Raw genomic sequence first — 21,546 nt, forward strand, 5'->3', positions numbered from 1 at the left:
CCTGGGCTGCCAAATCAAAATTTCAGGGTAGAGCCTAATCTGTATATCTAACAGACACCCCAAGTGATTCATTCATAGTCAGTTTATTACTGGTTTGTTTGGGAGTCTCACTGGTCAGGTATTTAATTCATGGTGGTACAACTAGTAAGAATCAGAGTTGGGTTTCAAACCTTAACAACTGCACTATTAATAACATGATTATTAAAAAGATAACATGTTTATTATCACTGTTAAAATTACACACTAGGTTTTTAGGTTAAATCAGTCTTTGTAGACCAGCATGAAAATCTTACCAGTAGTTATGGGACATATTTCTGTAGGGAAGAATTCTGAATTCTAGGTGTCAAATTTACAAATGACCTTTTGCAATAAAGGACAAAAGTTTACTCTAAAATAATTTTGTCCTTGGAGCAGCTGTAGCCTGCATTCCAAAGGTTAGCCGAATTGGAACCTTTTTTACTGTAACAACGTATTACTATCACACATTCATGGAATATGGTGACACAGATAGATGTATTGTTTTGTACAGCAGCGGGCACCAGGGACCGGTTTTGTGGAAGAACAGTTTTTCCACAGACCCGGCGGGGGTGGGGAGGAGGAATGGTTCAGGTGGTAATGTGAGTGATGGTTCAGGCAGTAATGCGGGTGATGGGGAGTGGCAGATGAAGCTTCCCTCGCTTGCCTACCACTCACCTCCTGCTGTGCGGCCCGGTTCCTAACAGGCCTAGGGGTTGGGGACCCCTGTTGTAGAGCACTGTAGTTTATCCTTTTGTCTATTTAATAAAAAATAAAATAAATACAAAAACAACACACGCCACTCCTCAGTCCCCATCCCCAACCCCCTATCCGTTACACACACACACACACACACACACACACACACACACACACACACACACAGAAGCATACTTTGGTTAAACATTGCCAACATAATTTCTTCTGTTACACCTTTAATGTAAAAACCTGAGTTTCAACTCAGTTTTGCAAACATTTAAAAGGCAAACATGTGGTATTTTGCCTTTTTTAGCATTTATAAGGAAGGAAACCGTCATATTAAGGTAATAATTAAGCTTACACAATTAAAATTTGCAAACAACCAGATTGAACTAGGATATGATAATTAACTCAGAAGTAAGTTGAAATAAATTTAATTTTCCTAGTGTGCTTGTCATTCAGCAGATATAGTGAACTGAGATAGCAATGCAAACAGTCCAAGTCCGCTTCAGCCTGAGAGTACACAAAACATCAAAAATATTACATAGAAAAGAAAGTGAGTGCTGTCCACTGCATTCATTGTGGTGCCGCCGCTTTCCGTGTTCGTGGTTGTGGCTGTCTTTGGGGCCACTTCTGTACACTTAATTGTCTTGAGATTTGAAGTTGTCTTGGGATTTGAAGTTGTCTTGGGATTTGAAGTTGTCTTGGGATCCAGAGATGTTTGGAGCTCTGGAGTTGTCTTGGGATTTGAAGTTGTCTTGGGATCCAGAGATGTTTGGAGCTCTGGAGTTGTCTTGGGATTTGAAGTTGTCTTGGGATCCAGAGATGTTTGGAGCTCTGGAGTTGTCTTGGGATTTGAAGTTGTCTTGGGATCCAGAGATGTTTGGAGCTCTGGAGTTGTCTTGGGATTTGAAGTTGTCTTGGGATCCAGAGATGTTTGGAGCTCTGGAGTTGTCCTGGGATTTGAAGTTGTCTTGGGATCCAGAGATGTTTGGAGCTCTGGAGTTGTCCTGGGATTTGAAGTTGTCTTGGGATCCAGAGATGTTTGGAGCTCTGGAGTTGTCCTGGGATTTGAAGTTGTCTTGGGATCCAGAGATGTTTGGAGCTCTGGAGTTGTCCTGGGATTTGAAGTTGTCTTGGGATCCAGAGATGTTTGGAGCTCTGGAGTTGTCCTGGGATTTGAAGTTGTCTTGGGATCCAGAGATGTTTGGAGCTCTGGAGTTGTCCTGGGATTTGAAGTTGTCTTGGGATCCAGAGATGTTTGGAGCTCTGGAGTTGTCCTGGGATTTGAAGTTGTCTTGGGATCCAGAGATGTTTGGAGCTCTGGAGTTGTCCTGGGATTTGAAGTTGTCTTGGGATCCAGAGATGTTTGGAGCTCTGGAGTTGTCTTGGAATTTGGGGTTGTCTCAGAATTTGTGCTGATCTGCTTAGAAGCTGTCATAGAATTTGAGGTCGTCAGTGTTGGAGTTGACTGCAAAGTGTCACCAACCAACAGGAGGAGCAGACTGAGTAATAGCTTGAACATCATTTTCCTGTTTCAAAATAATTATGGAAAATTAATATAACACTTGGATCACAAGCAAATCTAAGAACTTGCTTTTTTAAAAGTGGTGGTGAGGGGGCAGGAGGAATGAAGGAAACCTTATCTCAGCACTGAGGAAATGCCAACCTTGGTTTAACAAATTTCATAGTTTTTAAGATAAAAGGAAATTCAGAAGAGATCGATATCAACTCCTCCATTTTACAGATGGGCTCAGACAAAGGCAAAAGGATGCATATCTAAAAATGACCAGAACTAGAACTTGAATCTGAGCCTTAGTCTAGTGTTCTTTAGTAGATGGGGACTATGACATAGGCATAGTATAGACATATCCCAAATGTTCACTAGTAAACCATTTTTAAAGTAAGGCTAATTTTTTTTTAATCATATATTCAAATCTAGTGGTTTGCCACATTTGAGATAAAGCAGCTAGCCCATGTTGAACACGGATAACTATTCTTTTTTTTAACTTAAATCTCAAACTTTAATTTTAGAAATCTAATATATGCTAAAATTTACTTTTGGTTCTAATGTATAATTGAGAAAATTTCAAATTAATATTACCTTTTGATGTTTTTTCTTTGAAGATGAAAACTTCAGGCTTTCTCCAGTGTCCCGTGGGGGATCTAATTTCTCACTCACTGTGTGCTGTTTAAATAAAATTAGTAAGTCACATGTTATAAACTTGACCTGCTATTTGCTCTTTGGAAATAACCTATTGAGTGCTTTCCAAACTGGTGCAAACAGATGGACTGTGGCAGAAATCAAGGAATTCAAATAAAGTTCCTCTAAAATCTAGTGTCTTATTTAAAGAACCCTGTGAATACCACTTTGTTATTTCTCTTATCCATGTGTATATTAGTGAATGTCTTCATTGGATTAGCACTAACTGGAGGAATATACTCTTTGCCTGCTGTGATTATCATGACTTAAAATCAAGTAAGTATATTAGAGATAGATTTTTTTTTTCTTAAAGCATCTTGTATATATGTTTAGAGGGTAGGTAGTTTTTGGCTAGGATTATTTTGAAGTTTTAAAAATAATTCAAGAATATAGCATTCTAGGAGTTTAATTTCTAGTAAATAATTATTCTATTAGAAAAGAAGTTAAACTTTATTAACATAAAGCTAAATAAGAAAAGAATTGCATATGAAAGTGATACTTTTCACATTGAGTTTGCAAAGTTTTTTTTAGTACATGAAATCACCCACATTGAAGCACATTAAGTGAATTCTTTAAAGGAATTTCATCTTTCGGTCACTCCTTTTCTTTGATAAGTGGTATACAGGGAAGTTGGGTTGCATTGTGCTAATGTTTTCATCACATTAGCCGGCTCTTTTAAGAAATTGCAGGGCTGTGAACAATGGTGTTGACATACAAGGAAATGGCTACCTAAGTGGCAGAAGCACAAGTCAGTACATGTTCCTGACTTGTTTTACTTTGCTATGTAGGTTTCTTTTTCCTCCTGAGTGAAGAGAACCAGTGCTTGCTAAATCTTATTTATATTAGGTACATATTGTGTAGAACCTAACTTAACTGGAGATTTGTGTGATCAGACCTAAGAAGTAAATATAAAAAGCCTCAGAGTAGATATTATAAGTCAGAGTACTAAGATAATGCACAGATAACTTTTTATTGATGCTTCAAACACCTCAATCTCAACTTATTTAAAATTTTAAATTCAGCATTTTCCCCTTCCTATGTTGGGTTGGCTAAAATGTTCGTTTGGGTTTTTTGGTAAGATTTTATGGAAAAAGTCGAAAGAGCTTTTTGGACAATACATATTTTTCTCGTAATCTCTTTCTCGATTAACTGCGTCATTACCCAGCCAAATGGCTCTCCAACCTTGAATTTCTTATTGTCTTCTTATTGATCTTAAGCTGCCCAAGCCTCTCGGTGATAATTAAGTAAAATTAAAAATTCTGAACACTCCCCACTTAAATGTTCCCCCGCCCCCCAAAAAATCATTTTCAATTATTTAGGTCTTTAAATACCTCCCACTTCTTTATCTTTGTGCAGCTTTCCCCATCTGCCCAAAGTATTTCTTCCTCATTCAACATTGCATTCTTCCTTCAAGGTCTAACTCTGATGGCAGCACCTTTTATGAGAGCCTTCCTTAGTTCTATACTTCAGAATCAGACATTTTAGGACTTCGTACTTCTAGAGCACTTATCAGAGTCTGTTTTTTTACTATAGATGTATCCTCAGTCTTTCTTCAACCAAATTCTGGCTTCCTTGTGATCAGGTACTACTACTTTTTTTTTTTTTTTAACATCTTTATTGGGGTATAATTGCTTTACAATGGTGTGTTAGTTTCTGCTTTATAACAGAGTGAATCAGGTATACATATACATATGTTCCCATATCTCTTCCCTCTTGTGTCTCCCTCCCTCCTACCCTCCCTATCCCACCCCTCTAGGTGGTCAGGTACTACTTATTCTTTGTACCTGCTAGCACAGTGAGTACTTGTACATAATAGGGTACAACAAACACTGGAATTTGCTGAAACACCTCTTTGTTTCTTCATGTCTGAGGGCTGATATCATTAGTGATGTCTAAAATAATAGACATTTGGTCATTTGCAGTTTTCCCTGCATTATAAAGTCCTATTTCTACTTTCTGGCAGCTGTTTCGAGAGGATTTCTTTATTTGTATGATGTGGATCATAATGTACATTCATATCCTTTACCTGTGTTATATAACAAAAATTCAACCGAGTAAATTGTAAAGATCTAATTGGCTTTATTTGAACAATTCATGAATCGGACAGCATCCCGTCTAACAAGTAGAGAGGAGCTCCAAAGGATTATGGAAAGGGAAAGTTTTTGTTTTTGTTTTCCACATCTTTATTGGAGTATAATTGCTTTACAATGTTGTGTTAGTTTCTGCTGTACAGCAAAGTGAATCAGCTATATGTGTAAGGTCGGATCTTAACAAACGGCACCATGAAACAGAGGAAAGCTTCAAGTGAGCTTTATTAGGGAGCGCTCCCGGGCGAGGTTCACTGGTCCGAGAGAAAGGGGACCAGAGAAGTCGCACCCGGGCGAGGGTTGGGCAAGATTTTATAGGGGAAGAAGGGAAAGGGCTGTGGTGAATCAGGGAGGGCGCAGGGTATTCCTTATTTGGTGGTCTTTTCGGGTATCCTGGGGGACCGTTAGTCCCGCCCCTCGAAAGGCGGGAAGGCTGGGCTGGGTTCAAAGTCCCCAGGTCAGTTTCTGGAACTGGGTGGTCCAGAGAATTTCGGTCTGATGCAAACTGTGAATCTGATTGTGTTCCCCTGCCTCGGGCCAGTTGGCCTTACAATATGTATACATATATCCCCATATCTCTTCCCTCTTGCGTCTCCCTCCCACCCTCCCTGTCCCACCCCTCTAGGTTGTCACAAAGCATCGAGCTGATCTCCCTGTGCTATTCAGCAGCTTCCCACTAGCCATCCATTTTACATTTGGTAGTGTATATATGTCAATGCTACTCTCTCACTTCGTCCCAGCTTCCCCTTCCCCCGCTGTGTCTGTCTGTGTCTTTACTCCTGCCCTGCCACTAGGTTCATCAGTACCGTTTTTTTTAGATTTATGGAAAGTTTTTAAAGGCAAGACAAGGAAGTCATAAACAGAAGTTATTTCAGGCTTAAGTAACCTACCATGGGGGATGGACAGGGTCTGTCTATGTGGCAGATTATCTCGTCTTCCTTTTGGTGCTGACCAGAAAATTTCACTCTGACTGGTTAGGATTACATTCCTGGAGAAGGCTGTAACTGCAGTTAGTTTAGGTATTAAGTCTCCGTTTTAGCAGAAGTGACTCCATTTGGTGCTTGTTGTTTCTTTCTTTTTTTTTTTTCAATAGTATGTAGTAGCAAGTGGCTTTTCAGTGTGGACAGTTAGGTTTCAAAAATCTTTTCGGAAACTTCCTGAGAAAGTGGATTTGCAGATGTGTAAAAACAGGCTATTGTTATGTTAGACTTAAATGTGAGTACCTTTTAGAATTGTACATAAGCAGTTTTACAGTAAAATTTCAGCCTCTTCATTGTAGGAATCTAATACAGGAAAAAGAACACATTTCTCCTTAGTGGCAAAATACACGTTCTGAGGGGAAATGTCTGTCTTTGAACAAGTTTGTCTTCCAGTATTATTACAGTATAATACCGTAAGCCTGTTATCTAATCTTGGCTTGTTATTTATTCTTGTTTTTCATTATAAATGAAGAAAAGTGATTTAATTTTAAAAAGAGGCTTTTCTGTTTCCTTCTCTTGGATAATGGTATCTTCATCCACCTTGAGTTTTAAATGGAAGGCTAAAGATCAATCTTCATTTCTCTTAACCACATACATCTGATTAATCACTAAGTCCTGTTGATTCTGCCTCAAAAAATTTTTTGTACTTTATCCTTACATTACAGACTCAGTTTGTAGCTTTATCAGTTGTCTAAGCTGGGGTTAGCAAACTTGTTTTTCAAAGGAGCAGTAGTAAATATTTTAGGCTTTATAAACCACATAAAGTTTTTCTTTTTTTCTTGTTTTGTTTGGCTTTTGGTTTTTATCTGCTCTTTAAAAATATAAGAGCCATTTTTAGCTTGCAGGTCATACAAAAACAGGCCACAAGTAGCATGTGGGCAGGATATCGCCAGTGGACCATAGTTTGCTGCACTCTGTTCTAGGCTGTTGAAATAACTTCCTATTTGGATTCTTTGTCACCGGTATGTTACCCCATCCCCTCCTTCTTCCACATTACTGCCAGAATGATCTCTCTAAAATATGACTGTGTAACTTTTAGATAAAACCTTTTATGTGCTCTATTAACTAAGTTTTTATACTTAAGGCATTCATATACCACCTCTGGGGTTTTTGCGTTTCTTTGTAAGATCTATCCTATTAGTTACTCAATATTTTTTATTGACTTTTTTCTTAAGGGAAATTTTGTATTATACCATAAACAGAAAATCAGTATTGACTGCCATAACTAGAAAACCAGCAAACAAAAGATAACAGTAAAAAAGAAATACGGAATTATTAAATGACTGTTTCATATACCACCCCATCATATAGGTACCACACTTCAAGAAACCACTGACTTAGAAGATAAACCTTTTTTCCTTGGCGTCATACAAGTCTCTTCATAATCTTTTACACTGTTCACAGTAGTTGCAAGATTGCTGAACTAAAGCAGGAGATTGAAAGTCATTTTGGTAAGAGGCTAGAGATGCTGGCCTTATTCTGGAAATCTCATGATGCTGTCGTCATCGATGTGGTTCCAAGTAAGCCTTGTGTGCTTCCTGGGCTGTTCTCAGGAAAGTGTGCTCATGACACATTGCTGAGGGTATCTTTAAGGGCAGTTGTGAAGAAGACTCTAGGAGCTGGCAAAGCCACAAAGTCTGCCCAGAGAGCTCAGAATGCCAAATGAGCATTCTGCACATTACCTCCTATACTGGTTAATAAAGTCTTAAAATAACTTTCTCAATTGGTCATTTAAGTTTAATAATAGAAGACTAGTCATCACAGTGTGTAGTAACAGCTGTAGAAAGATGTCTCGCCTTTGCTTCGGCAACACTGACCATCTCACCATTTTCCTACTCTGGCATGCCTCTGTGATTTTGCATAGGCTTACCATTGGCTTTGGGTGCCGTTAATAGAGGGCGAACTCCTACTTTTGATTCAAGACCCATCTCAGTAACCTGACTCTCATTCCTCTAGGCAAGTTAAGAAAAAAAAACAGCTTTACTGAGATATAATTCACATAAAGTTTACCCTTTTAAAAGTGTACAATTTAGTGGTGTTTAGTATATTCACACAGTTGGGCAATCATCACCACTACGTAATTTTAAACATTTCGTCACCGCAAAAAGAAACCCCGTACTCATCAGCAGTCACTCCCCATTCTCCCTCCCCTCAACCCTCTTAGTCCCTGGCAACCATAGTGTGTGTGTGTGTGTGTGTGTGTGTGTGTGTGTGTGTGTGTGTGTGTGTACATACATATATACACCACATTTTCTTAAAGCCTTTTTTTTTTAATAACTTCAAACTTACAGAAAAGTTTCAAATATATAGTACGGAGAGTTCACACATACCCTTCACTCAGATTCCCATAGTGTTTATAATTTTCAAAACCACAGTACAATGATCAAACCAGGAAATTAATATTAGTATACTCCTGTCAGCCGAACTAAAGACTTCTTCAAATTCTAGTTTCCCCCTTATATCCCGTTTCAGTTCCACAATCCAGTTAGGATCCCACATTACATATAGTTGCTGTGTCCTTCATCTTCTCCAAGCTGTGACAGTTCCTGAGTCTTTCCATATCTTTCGCTACTTGATAATTTTCATACTTGTGGTCTTAAATATATTTTTATATGCACAGATTTTTCAGCATGAAGAGCCTTCTCTGGTGGGTAACCCATCTCTTGAATCACTTTCAGTCATTAAGGAGAAATGACTGTGGCATTGTGACTTGCTGAAGCAGAGCCTCATACAAGTGTTAGGCTGTTCAGAATGCATCACTTTTATTTTTATTTATTTATTTGTCTTAACATTTTTATTGGAGTATAATTGCTTTACAATGGTGTGTTAGTTTCTGCTTTATAGCAAAGTGAATCAGTTATACATATATCCCCATATCTCTGCCCTCTTGCATCTCCCTTCCTCCCACCCTCCCTATCCCACCCCTCTAGGTGATCACAAAGCACCGAGCTAATCTCCCTGTGCTGTGCGACTGCTTCCCACTAGCTGTCTGTTTTACATTTGGTAGTGTATATATGGCCATATATACACTACCACTCTCTCACTTTGTCCCAGCTTACCCTTCCCCCTCCCCGTGTCCTCAAGTCCATTCTCTAGTAGGTCTGCGTCTTTATTCCCATCTTGCCCCTAGGTTCTTCATGACCATTTCTTTTTAGATTCCATATATATGTGTTAGCATCTGGTATTTGTTTTTCTCCTTCTGACTTAGTTCACTCTGTATGGCAGACTCTAGGCCCATCCACCTCACTACAAATAGCTCAATTTCATTTCTTTTTATGGCTGAATAATATTCCATTGTATATATGTGCCACATCTTCTTTATCCATTCATCTGTCGATGGACACTTAGGTTGCTTCCGTGTCCTGGCTATTGTAAATAGAGCTGCAGTGAACATTGTGGTACATGACTCTTTTTGAATTACAGTTTTCTCAGGTTATATGCCCAGTAGTGGTATTGCTGGGTCATATGGTATTTCTATTTTTAGTTTTTTACAGAACCTCCATACTGTTCTCCATAGTGGCTGTATCAATTTACATTCCCACCAACAGTGTATGAGGGTTCCCTTTTCTCCATACCCTCTCCAGCATTTATTGTTTGTAGGTTTTTTGATGATGGCCTTCCGACCGGTGTGAGATGATATCTCATTGTAGTTTTGATTTACATTTCTTTAATGATTAGTGATGTTGAGCATTCTTTCATGTGTTTGTTGGCAGTCTGTATATCTTCTTTGGAGAAATGTCTGTTTAGGTCTTCTGCCCATTTTTGGATTGGGTTGTTTGTTTTTTTCATATTGAGCTGCATAAGCTGCTTGTAAATTTTGGCAATTAATCCTTTGTCAGTTGCTTCATTTGCAAATATTTTCTCCCATTCTGAGGATTGTCTTTTCGTCTTGTTTATGGTTTCCTTTGCTGTGCAAAAGCTTTTAAGTTTCATTAGGTCCCATTTGTTTATTTTTTGTTTTTATTTCCATTTCTCTAAGAGCTGGGTCAAAAAGGATCTTGCTGTGATTTATGTCATAGAGTGTTCTGCCTATGTTTTCCTCTCAGAGTTTGATAGTGTCTGGCCTTACATTTAGGTCTTTGACCCATTTTGAGTTTATTTTTGTGTATGGTGTTAGGGAGTGTTCTAATTTCATTCTTTTACATATAGCTGTCCAGTTTTCCCAGCACCACTTATTGAAGAGGCTGCCTTTTCTCCACTGTATATTCTTGCCTCCTTTATCAAAGATAAGGTGACCATATGTGCATGGGTTTATCTCTGGGGTTTCTATCCTGTTCCATTGATCTATATTTCTGGGTTTTTTTTTTTTTGCCAGTACCATAGTGTCTTGATTACTGTAGCTTTGTAGTATTGTCTGAAGTCCGGGAGCCTGATTCCTCCAGCTCCGTTTTTGTTTCTCAAGATTGCTTTGGCTCTTCGGGGTCTTTTTACACCACATTTTCTTTATCCGTTTGCCCATTGATGGATACTTAGGTTGTTTCCACATCTTGGCTATTTTTAATAATGTTGCAATAAACATGTGGGTACATAGGATACTATTTTCCTGTTCATCTATTGGACTTTTAGCTCCTAGATCTTAGATGTCTTTATCTGGATACACAGAGAATCTAGCAGAGCATGTGGCATTTCATAGAACGCTTAATAAATGAACTTAGCTTTTAATTATTATATGTATGTAATCATTCAGTGCTAGTGTTAAGACTAATCGCCAGTTTTAATTATGGACACACATGACTCTAGTTTAAAGGAAGAAGACTTGATTTAGTAACAGTGATTAGAGTTGGAGTCCTGATTTGAACCAAAAGATTACTCGAGTGGTTTTGTTTTCTGTGATTCTTGGTTTATAGAAGTATAGTGGCCTTGGCTGTTAGTGAAACAAGGCTTTGGTTTACTCATCAAGGATGATTTAGTGATTTATGACTAGACAGTACTTAAAAAGAAACAGTGGCTGCAATCCATCTATTTTTATGAAAACACAGTTGTTTTTTTTGAATCAACTGTGGTTCACCTCTTTTAGTGTAAATATATAATCCTTGAAAGGAAATAATCCTGAGATGTATTTATGAGGTTTGATTTTATGAAACAATAGGGAAAAATTCTAAAACAAGCATCTAAGGGTAAATACATCCAAGTGAATATTGCTCCCTTCAGAAGAGCCGCTGTTGGAGGTGATGTACTTACTTCAAACCCTGATGCCTTTGAGTACACATTTTTAGGGAAATACATTTTTGGACGTGTTGTCAAAGTCTAAAACATGTTCTTTTTAAATGTGGTGGGAAGATCTTCATATTTGAAATTTTTAATGAGGCAAAATGTCATTTAGTAATATATTTGTTTAAGATGAGTTTTTTCTTGTGTGACATATAAACTGGCTCTTAGTAATATTTGAAAGGAGGGGCCCCAAACGTGTTTTCACTAACGACAACCTCATTGGAATAAGAGTTTAAAGACTCAAACATAACTGCTTTGAAGAAAAATGTAAAGAAATTTAGATATGTGACATTTATGTTTAAAATTTAAATCAGTTTATAGTCAACTCATTGTTAATATATGAAGATATTTTACTAGTTTCAGGTGACTCCTTCATCCTTTGATTACTTTTACTATGTTTTAAAGAGACTAGCCTTTACAGTGTGTTTCTAAGTTTATATTTAAATGTCCTGCAGCTTTTTTTTTATGATTTATTTTTTATGATTTCAGGGCAAGAGACTCAATAACACTTCATCAAAGTATACTTTGTTAAGCAAGAAAGATTTCATTTACTCATTGTAGAAAAGCCATACCATGAGGAAATACTAGAGCCTGTAGATAGATGAAATTATTTTTAAACATTTATTGGCTTTCTTTATTTGTCATTGATATGAGGAAATGCAGCTGAGTATCTGATGCTAAGTAATAGAACTGGTAAATGGGTGTGGCTGTGTGCCAGTTACTCTTACACTATACAATGTCTCAGGTGCAGTTGTCGTCACTGAGGCTTTGGGTGGCAAGGAAGGGCCTTCCAGTGGTTTTTGTGGTGTATGGCATCTTTATTTTTCCTTAGTGGTGTTTTGTTCTTTTCTTTCTCGATGAAAAGCCATTAAATCTTAGTTTATTTTCTGTTGAGGCAAGCATTTGACAGGCATTTGAACTCCCTCAGCCTTCCAGAAGTGTTCACTTTGTTTTTTTGAGCTGTGACTATGGGCAACAAAATAGCACAAAGTAAAGAACTACATTTCCTGGTATTGAGTATTTCATCAGATTTATTTGATACTTGGCCTTGAGATACCCATTTGAAATATTCAGATATCTAATTTTTTACTGATAAATCATATTTTCCATGGAATAAATAAATAACAAACCTTGTAAATGAGTTATTTGAAGTGTAACTAAAGAAGACAGATACATGGGGAATTATGTACCACTATGGGTTCAGTTATCTCCATTTCTGATCTTTTTAATTACCGAGAATCTCTTATACAAGACATAGGAGTAATATTTACAGTATTTATGTAGCACCTACAAAGTGCTTTAATATACATGTTTTATCTATTCTTTAAACTACCCATGTGGAACACGTGTTCTTAACAAGATTTTTACCAGAGGACACATTTAATCGTTTACCCAAGATAACAACACAGGCTTTTGGTGACAGTCTTACCTCACGCTCTTTCTATTAAATCCCAGTGTACTTTAAATACTCTTCGAATTGTTTTGATCAGAAAAAACTACAGTTTTGCTGCTTTTATTGTGTGTTTGTGTGTGTATGTTTAATTTCTGTACTTAGATTTCATCAATAACTTCCAACAAATTCAGAATATCAGGCCATGGTTTATTGAAAAGATAAATGGGTGTATTGGGCATATGTCTCAACTGGTTCCTGAACGTGTTTAACAGAGTTGGGGCCGTTGAACCAAAGTGACATTTCGTAAAACATGAGCTTCTTAAGAACCTCACTTGTATCACAGTTTTTTTGTTTTGGTTTGGTTTTTTTGCGGTACGCGGGCCTCTCACTGTTGTGGCCTCTCCCGTTGCGGAGCACAGGCTCCGGACGCGCAGGCTCAGCGGCCATGGCTCACAGGCCCAGCCGCTCCGTGGCATGTGGGATCCTCCCGGACCGGGGCACGAACCCGCGTCCCCTGCATCGGCAGGCAGACTCTCAACCACTGCGCCACCAGGGAAGCCCCAATGTATCACAGTTTTTAAAGTGTGGAGCAGACTAATCTGCTTAACACATTATTAACACATTGAGGTGGCTTTTTTTTTGTTTCCTTGATTTCCCTTGAGCAATCTACGTGTACTAAATTGTTCACAGGTATCAGAATTAACCGTTCTCTGAAATTGTTCCAAAGGTAACTCCCCACTGCCCAGAACTAACTTCTTATATGACAAGTAGCAGCCTAGCCAAATCTCCTTCATTCATAACTTTTCTTTCATCTCTCTTTTCCCTGGACTATGAAGCTAAGACTTTGACCTATTGGAAGAAACTTAAGCTCTAGAATAAGAAAGACTTGAGGTTTGACTTGGTCTGTCTTAAGTAGGTTATTGTTAGCGCACCAGTCATATCTTTGATCTGTATTAATTCATCGTTTTATTTAATAAATTCAGATCAAGCTGGCCCCTCTCCCCACCCTGCCCTGAAAAAAGACCTCCTAGCAGGAGGTGATAATCTACACAGAGATAAAAAGGATGAATAAAGGTTTGCCAGGGGAAGAAGAGGGAAAGGAGTGTAGTGGTGAGGACGTGAAGAATCTCTGAGAGCCTGATGGCAGGAGGGAGCATGGTGAATTACAGGGACAGAAAGATGTTTTGTTTGAACTATACAGTGTGAGGGAGCTGGAAAATCTTACGATGATACTGTAAAGGGTGGCAAGGGCCCGATCATATAGTAAGCCATATTGAGAATTTAGATTTTATTCTGAGACATGGGAAATTATTGAAAGTTTTTTGGAGGGGTTTTTGTTGTTGTTGTTCATTTGCTTTGTTATTAGAAGAGAAAAGAGCTTGTCTGGTTAGATTTGTTGGAGAACAATCCTGACAGCAGTTAACCATGTAGAGCTAACGTAAGCTAATATAATAAGTATGTGCTTCCAAGAAATCTGATCGTGCATCTCTGTCTCTGATCTTTATTCCATGATACCCTCTAGTTTCCTAACCACCCCTTCCTATTCACAGTTCATTTTGCATCATCTCATTTTCTTACTCAGCCTAGAGCCCTTGGACAGCTGTTTCAATAGTTCTTTTCTAAGATCTCTTGCATTTTTCAAAGACAAAGCAGGTGATAAAACACACTTGGTATACATATTAGCATTTTGGTATATTTATCTTTTTTGTTGTTTTTATACATAGTTCTATAACATGCATGTTTATATATCCTATAGTTTTTGCTTATCTTTCTAGTATATGCATTTTCCACTTTTCAAACTTAAAAAAAACCTCTACATAAATATTTGTATTGGACATGTAATATTCTGGCCCATGGGTCATCACGTACTTGACCAGTTTCCTAATGGTAGATATTTAGCATTCTGTTTTTCTGGTATTTACCTAGAATTTACTAGGTTAAAGGTTAAAATATTTTAGGTTTTTGATCATTGCTGTGTTGCCCTCCTGCATTAATTGGTATATTAATTTAAAGATGTGCAGATTATGACTTGTTGAATGAGGAGGCACAAGCCACCCACTCTGGGTTGGCAAGTAGCTCCCTCAATTTTCAAGAGAAGTGAAAACCCCTGGGGTCATTTTGATTGAAGGCTCAGTTTCAATACACTCAGAAAAAGGAAGTAAAGTCACAAGATTTATTATTTAGAGATCCCAGAAACGTCGCCGGGGGCTGGGGGGGTGCACAGTGAGCTGGGGGAAGAGCAGTCCTCTTCCCCAGTTCAAGAGATACAGTACAGGGTAGGAAGCACCTCTTGCAAGGTGGTTGGGATGACAGTCACTTAAATTTTTACAGGCTTGACTCTAAGTGCTTATTTTAAAAGGTGCCCCAGGAAAAGCAAAGTGGGAACTTCTGGTGGTAATCCTAATTTGAGTCCTTATCTAAATGTCCAGACTCTGGGTCTGTGTAGGGTTGTCATTCTGTAAAATGCTTAGGCAGCAACTCAGAATAGCTATTTTCTCATCGCAATTGCCAATTGCTGTCCCAAAGAATTGTACCAGTATGTGAATGTGACTATTTCCTAACGTCTTCCCCAGCATTGATTTTTTTTTTTTTTTTACTTTTTAAAAAATTGCTTGCTGTTTCAGTAATAAGCGTGGTATCACATTTTATTTTTATTTCTCAGTTATTATGTGGTTTGCCATATTCCCATATACTTATCAATCCCCATGCTTCCTATCTTTTAAACATTCTGTTTGTGTCCTTTTCCCACTTATCCATTGGGAAATCTAAGTATTTTTCTTATCAGTTTTATGAGCATTTGATTGACAATCTCCTTTACGTTTTTCTCTTTTGAGTATTTGTTTGTGTGTGTGTGTGGTACGCGGGCCTCTCACTGCTGTGGCCTCTCCCGTTGCGGAGCACAGGCTCCGGACGTGCAGGCTCAGCAGCCGTGGCTCACGGCCTAGCCGCTCCGTGGCATGTGGGATCTTCCCGGACCGGGGCACGAACCCGTGTCCCCTGCATCAGCAGGTGGACTCTCAACCACTGCGCCACGAGGGAAGCCCTATGTCTGTTGTTTTTTATTCTGGAATAATGTTTAAAAGGTTGATGGTAATGGGCATTGTTGTTTTGATTCTGATTTTAATAGAAATATAATTTTTCACTTTTAAGCATGACATTTACAGTACATGGTATCATTCCTTATCTAGTTCTTACAATGTATTTCATAAGGAATAATCTTATAAAGGTTTTAAACTGACTTTTGTGTGACATTTTTGGTGTAAAGGAATTTGCTGTTGCTTCAGAACGTTGTTATGGAAGATCATTGAATAGCACATATTTGTCATCTTTTAAGTTAGGCATAGAAGACATTTTCTCATTCTGCTGTGATAAGAGAATGTTTCTCTGACTTTCTTCTGGGTCTCCGTCTCACTAACATCTGAACCTGAATCCTGGAGGGTGAAGGATCAGGGACTGAAGCAAAAAATATACTATTTCATTTTCTTGCTCTTAGAGTATGGCGCTTGGGTGTTTACATATGTGGGAATTTCTCAAAGCATGGGTTTGGACACACACATATAATAATACTAACAGCAAAATTACTGCGTGTAGAATGTGGGGAGCCAAGACACTGTGATAAGACTGTATATGAATTATGCCATTTATTCCTCAGGAAAAAATACCCACTCTGAATAAGTTCTGCCAGCCCATATGACTTAGGGCATTGGTAACTTGCCCAGGGTTGTACAGTTGAGAAGCAGCAGAGACAGGATTTAGGCCTAGAACATTTGACACCAGAGCACAATACCCTTCACCGCTATTTTATCCCTTATTGCATTTGCTTTTGTATTTGTGCTCTTATTTGAATTCTCTTGACTGGGGAGAAACAAAAGTGACTTGTAAAATGAAATCAAACCTTAGGTATGGATGGATGGATATATAACTTACGAGCTTGAGAGATAGACACTGAGGATAATACATTTTGAAATGTTTATGGAGCCCAATAATATGGTAGTTCTTGTTTGAGTGGCAAATACTATACTGTTCCCTCCACCATCAGTAATGATAAGAACACAATTTCCTTAGAAGGAAGTATGTAATTACTATAAGGCTAGATAATACTTCTTTCTGAGGACTTAAGAGTCTGTGTGGTTGACATATGTTGTACTTGTAAATTTACTGCATTTTTTTCTCTGCATTTTGCAGACACATCAGTAAGATTGGCATAATGTATAGGTGCTGCTAATGCTATAATACAAAATTTCACTTTTTGGTCACTTTTCCTCATAGGATTTCTAAGACAGCATTGAATTTTTGGCACCCTCAGAGTGAAAGACAGTTACTTTTAAGAAACCTACTTTCTGTGCAATTCTGTGTGTGGATTTTTAAAACAAGATGCAAGTATGTGGTAGATTAGGAAATATCTAAGCAATTAGACTCTACCATTGATGGTGAAGATACTAGATTGTTGATTGGGAGGGAGGAGAAACAGCTTGCCCATTTTCAAATCATTTAGGGACTATTTCATATAATTTCTTTTCTTCATGGTGAGATTCCCTCCTGACAATAGCGAGCCAGTTAGGTTTGCCAGGGCAGAAAAATGTTCAGGAGTCACTGTACTAAGTCAGTATAGGAGAGGAACTGCTTCATTGAAGCTTAAAAGTAATTTTTCCATAAGCCTGCCCCTTAAAGAAAGAAAAAAGAAAGAGCATATTAGAAGGTTGTTACTTTTCTCTGTCTCTGAATAGAAATGCTTCCAAATGTGGAAAGAAATCTTAGTTTTAAAATTCCTTAGGAAGGAGCCCCAAAATTTCTATCTGTAGTCTTTTACCAACTCTAAGAATGCTTGAAATAGATTCTTCCTTATGTCTCACAAATTAAATTCCTCATTTGTGGCTCACCCATTTCAGTTATGCTATCTTGCATTTTCATCTAGCTGTGTTGCTGGGCCTCTTTTTCTGACTCTTGGCTATTACTTATGTGTTTCTCTGATTCAAAAGATGCCTTACTTGTATATTTGTAGAAAATTCTGTTTTCTTCTAGTTGAAGTCCCAGTGCAGTTTGGAGTGTCAAGATCTGTCCCATGCCCAGCTGTATTCCTATTGTCTCTCTTATTGGGTTCATCACCTGGTCGTAGCACCAGATGAATCCCAGCCTTCTTTCCCTTTCTCCTTTCCTTTTCCTTCCCTTCCTTAGTACTGCCCATGTGTGTTAGACCCCCATGATTTTATCCTGGAACTAATCTTATTTTTAACTTAGGTAAGTCAGATTCTAACTTCCAATGTGCAAAAGATAAGTTTCCCTCTCCTGCACATAGGATGCTTTTAATTTTTTAAATATTTTAACATGTCTTTAAGCTTGAAAGTTTTATTACATTTTTAATACTTCCCTTAAATACAAAAAACAACGCCATTAAACTTTACTTATTAAAATGCAAAGCCTAGTGTCTTCTAGCTTTTTGAAGAGCTTTTGTCCATTATATAATCTGTAAAGTAGCCAAGAGTTCCTCAGAAGCAGGACATCATTTAGATTTAAAACAATCATGGCTTGTGTGCAAAATAATGATGTGACATAACCATTCATAGGGAGGCAACCACAGTTTTACTTTATGTGGTGACAGAACTGTTGGATACCTCCAATATTACATTTGCCATAAAGACTTTACCAAGGTACCCTAGAACAAAAAAAGGTTAAGTCATTTTGATTCTACCAAGTAGATTAAGTTGGTATGACTAGAAAGCCAGTGACACAGTTATGAGCATAGACCTTTTATTTTTTCCCAGATGTTTGACAGTGTAAACATACATAAAATACATATTAAAGTTGAGATGCTTTATATTTTGTGCAGTAAATTGAAGCCTTAAAAAGAAAACATTTCATTTAAAAAAAAGAAACTCATTAGTTTTACTTCATTAAGACAGTAAAGTAGCAGCAAGTACCGAGACATTGTGCACTTCTTCATTAAGACGAGTTGCTTCATTCACATCAGAGTCGGAAATGTGAGACTGGCTTTCTTGAATACATAATATAGCTTGAGTCACTGGTTAGATAGGGGCATATCTTCCCAACTATACATCAGGGAGGAGTTCTTTCATTAATTTCAGAAAATGCAGACCCTTAGCCAGCCAGCATGACCACAGCATTGAGCATTAAGAGAAACGAAGCATTTACTTTCCAAGCACTTGCCACAGAAGAAGGTAAGCGAGTCTTTACATTTGTGGTTGTCTCTTCCCTCCGTAAGTTAAGGGTTGTGCTTTGTTGAGGCATTTCAGAGAAATTATTTGGCATGCCACTAGTGATACTTAGGGTCATGGGTGTTGGGGATGGTTTTGTTGAGCTAGTGAGGCTTGTGTTTGTAACCATTCCATCTTGGAGGTGAATAGTTAGAGTTGCAGCTGCTGCTTCATGTGAATTGATCGTTTCTGTGGATGTATCTTCTGGATAAGGCACAAAAGCCTTGTCAGTGCTAGTAAAGGTGGTGTCTTTGCTTAGAGTGGCACCAAACGTTGTTTCCTTTGTTCGATATTGTTTGGGTATTTTGGTCACTTTGGATTGAGTTACCATACTCAGAGAGTTAATGGTGTCCACTGTCTGCATCCCGCTTACAGTGAACAAGCTTGAGGTAAATCCAGAAGGTGTGGGATATGTGTTATGTTCCTTCAAAGGTGATATCTGGCTAGAACAGGGAGTCCCTATTACATGGGCTTTTGTTTCCATCATCCACTTAAGTAAGTAAGTAATGTTTTGTTTATGGTCACATGACCACCTGTTATTGTAAAGGGTTATCTCTTGCAACTGAAAGAGCTGGTCAAAAGCTTGATCTGGAATGAATGTGAACTTATTGTTGTGCAGGTAAAGATGTGTGAGATTTGTCAGGTTTATTAATGTTCCTGGAAGGATTTGTGTCAAGGAATTGTTAGACAGGTCCACAGTATGCAGTTTGGAGGGCATGTTGGTTGGAACTGTCCAGAGTTTGTTACTACTGAGGTTGAGAACCTCAAGACTTCTCAGTGTATTTTTAATGAGAACAACCTTTTCCAGCATATTCTTAGAAACATCCAGATATTTAAGGTTCCATTGATAAGCAGTATCAGATTTTTCAAGCAGTTTAATGTTGTTGTTAGCAGCAGACATGTTCCAGAGGGACCGAGGTAACTGAGCAGGCAAGCTTTCAAGCCTGTTGTTTGAAATGTCCAGGGTCCTCAGATTGGTGTACTGGGTTAACTGGTTATGCAGATCAGTAAAGTGGTTATAAGACAGATTTAAATGGATAATATTCTCTTGCAGTCCAGATGGTAATGTAGTCAAGTTTCTGCCTGAACAGTCCACATGCCTGTGCCTCTCGGTGCATATACATTGGAGAGGGCAAATGCATAAAATACCAGGTGTGAGAAACAGAAGGATGAACAGGCTGGGAGACATTTTCAATATCTGATATTCCATCAAAGCCTGGAAACAAACAGATACACCCTTCTTTTAATATGCAAATACAATTAGGCATCTGCATGGGTCAGTTAGCATTAGGCAAAATTTTCAATAAACCTCGTTGTTGTTGAGCTCTTTTATAATTGTTCCAGTGATTAAACTAACAAAGCTCCCCTTCATTTATAGTCCAAATGCTTAATCCTTCAATTGGGGCTATGTGATAGAGACTCTCTCCCCCTACTGTCTTCTGCATTTTCTCATTTATTTTCTCCCTTCTTTTACCATAGTCTTTCTTATTTATCTTCCCAGAATGTTGATATTATAAAATGGCATTCTCGGCAAATAAAGAGTCGGAATCTTAAGCTATTACTATTTCTGATAATATTCTTCCTTACTCAGATGGGAAAAAAATGGCTGTCGTGTCTGTTTTGGTTGTTTATTTTTATTTTTGGTTTTTTTCAGATCTCTGCAGTAATAAAATAGTCAATGTGTATGTAGGATGAGATTTTATTTAGATATTAAGACAATACTTTGAAATGCATCTTTGTCTTTTCAGGATAAATATATCCTTGCAAAACATTTTAAGGCACTTGAAAAATCTGACCAACACCATACCTTTAAATCTCACATTTTATAAAGTGATTTCTTTTCAGTGCCGATTCTAAAGGAAAACAATGTGTATATTTACAAAGTGAATGAATATTAGAAAGAAATCCCTCAACTGACACTGCAGCAAATTTCTGGTGCATGCACTTGCTATTGAATATATATTCAATCCTAACGTTGACTTTCTCTTAAGAAAAGGAAAAAGAAAAAAATTCCGAAGTCGATTTTTTACTGATTTAAATAACAGCTTACCATAGTGTTGTCTTCTACATCAGCATCTCATTTTCTCCGGGAAACTTAAGCTTAAAGGTCGCCTTGTTCTGGAAAGTAGGAACCGCTTCTGGCTGTGGGCTGTGCTTGCCTGCTCAGCTGCATTGTGTTGCTGTGAGCTGAAGCTCTGCAACCACCTGATCAGTACCACATAGGAGGACTGCAGAGCTGTCATTGGTGCTGACTCAAATTTATTGCAAGAGGTGCACACGCAACAGAATGGACCAAAAGAAATTTTTTTTTAATTTAGTGTTGAATGTACCCATATATCTCAGATTTGCTGTAGGATGGAAAACCTCGTGCACATTAGACCTGGCCTTTACCCATTTCTGTGTATTTGAGCTTAGGCTCCACATTTTAACATTCACCTCGTGAAGAATCTGTGGTTCTTTTTATTGCGCCTACTGTTCATTCATTTTATACATTGAAAAATGTTGAAAATGACTTTGACCTTCCTTGTGGATGGTTTTCTAAGATATTAGTTTAACTATTTTTTAACTCTGCCTTTTTATTTTTTCTAAAATGGTACAATTGTCTTATCACTTTTTAAAATAACATATGACAATCTGTTTGGTTTTTTTATGTACCCCCCCCCCACCAAAGATGGTGATTATTATATACAATCAGGTTTTCACATTTATCAACCACCTAACTGTTCATCTTTTGGAGAAGTACATA

General features: G+C 37.9%; 2 protein-coding genes across 9 annotated transcripts in view; one reads left to right on the forward strand and one right to left on the reverse strand.

Moving 5' to 3' along the window:
• NF1 (neurofibromin 1) overlaps nt 1-21,546 on the forward strand; it is a 250,822-nt gene that overhangs the window by 159,939 nt on the left and 69,337 nt on the right. The gene's annotated exons all lie outside the window — the stretch shown is intronic.
• OMG (oligodendrocyte myelin glycoprotein) lies at nt 8,924-21,531 on the reverse strand. The gene has a single exon (XM_079906014.1). It carries the CDS (start codon nt 20,008-20,010, stop codon nt 18,685-18,687), a length of 1,326 nt encoding a protein of 441 aa, XP_079762140.1. The 5' UTR covers nt 20,011-21,531; the 3' UTR covers nt 8,924-18,684.

This window comes from Stenella coeruleoalba, assembly GCF_951394435.1.
Source record: "Stenella coeruleoalba genome assembly, chromosome: 19".
NCBI classification, from domain to species: domain Eukaryota; kingdom Metazoa; phylum Chordata; class Mammalia; order Artiodactyla; family Delphinidae; genus Stenella; species Stenella coeruleoalba.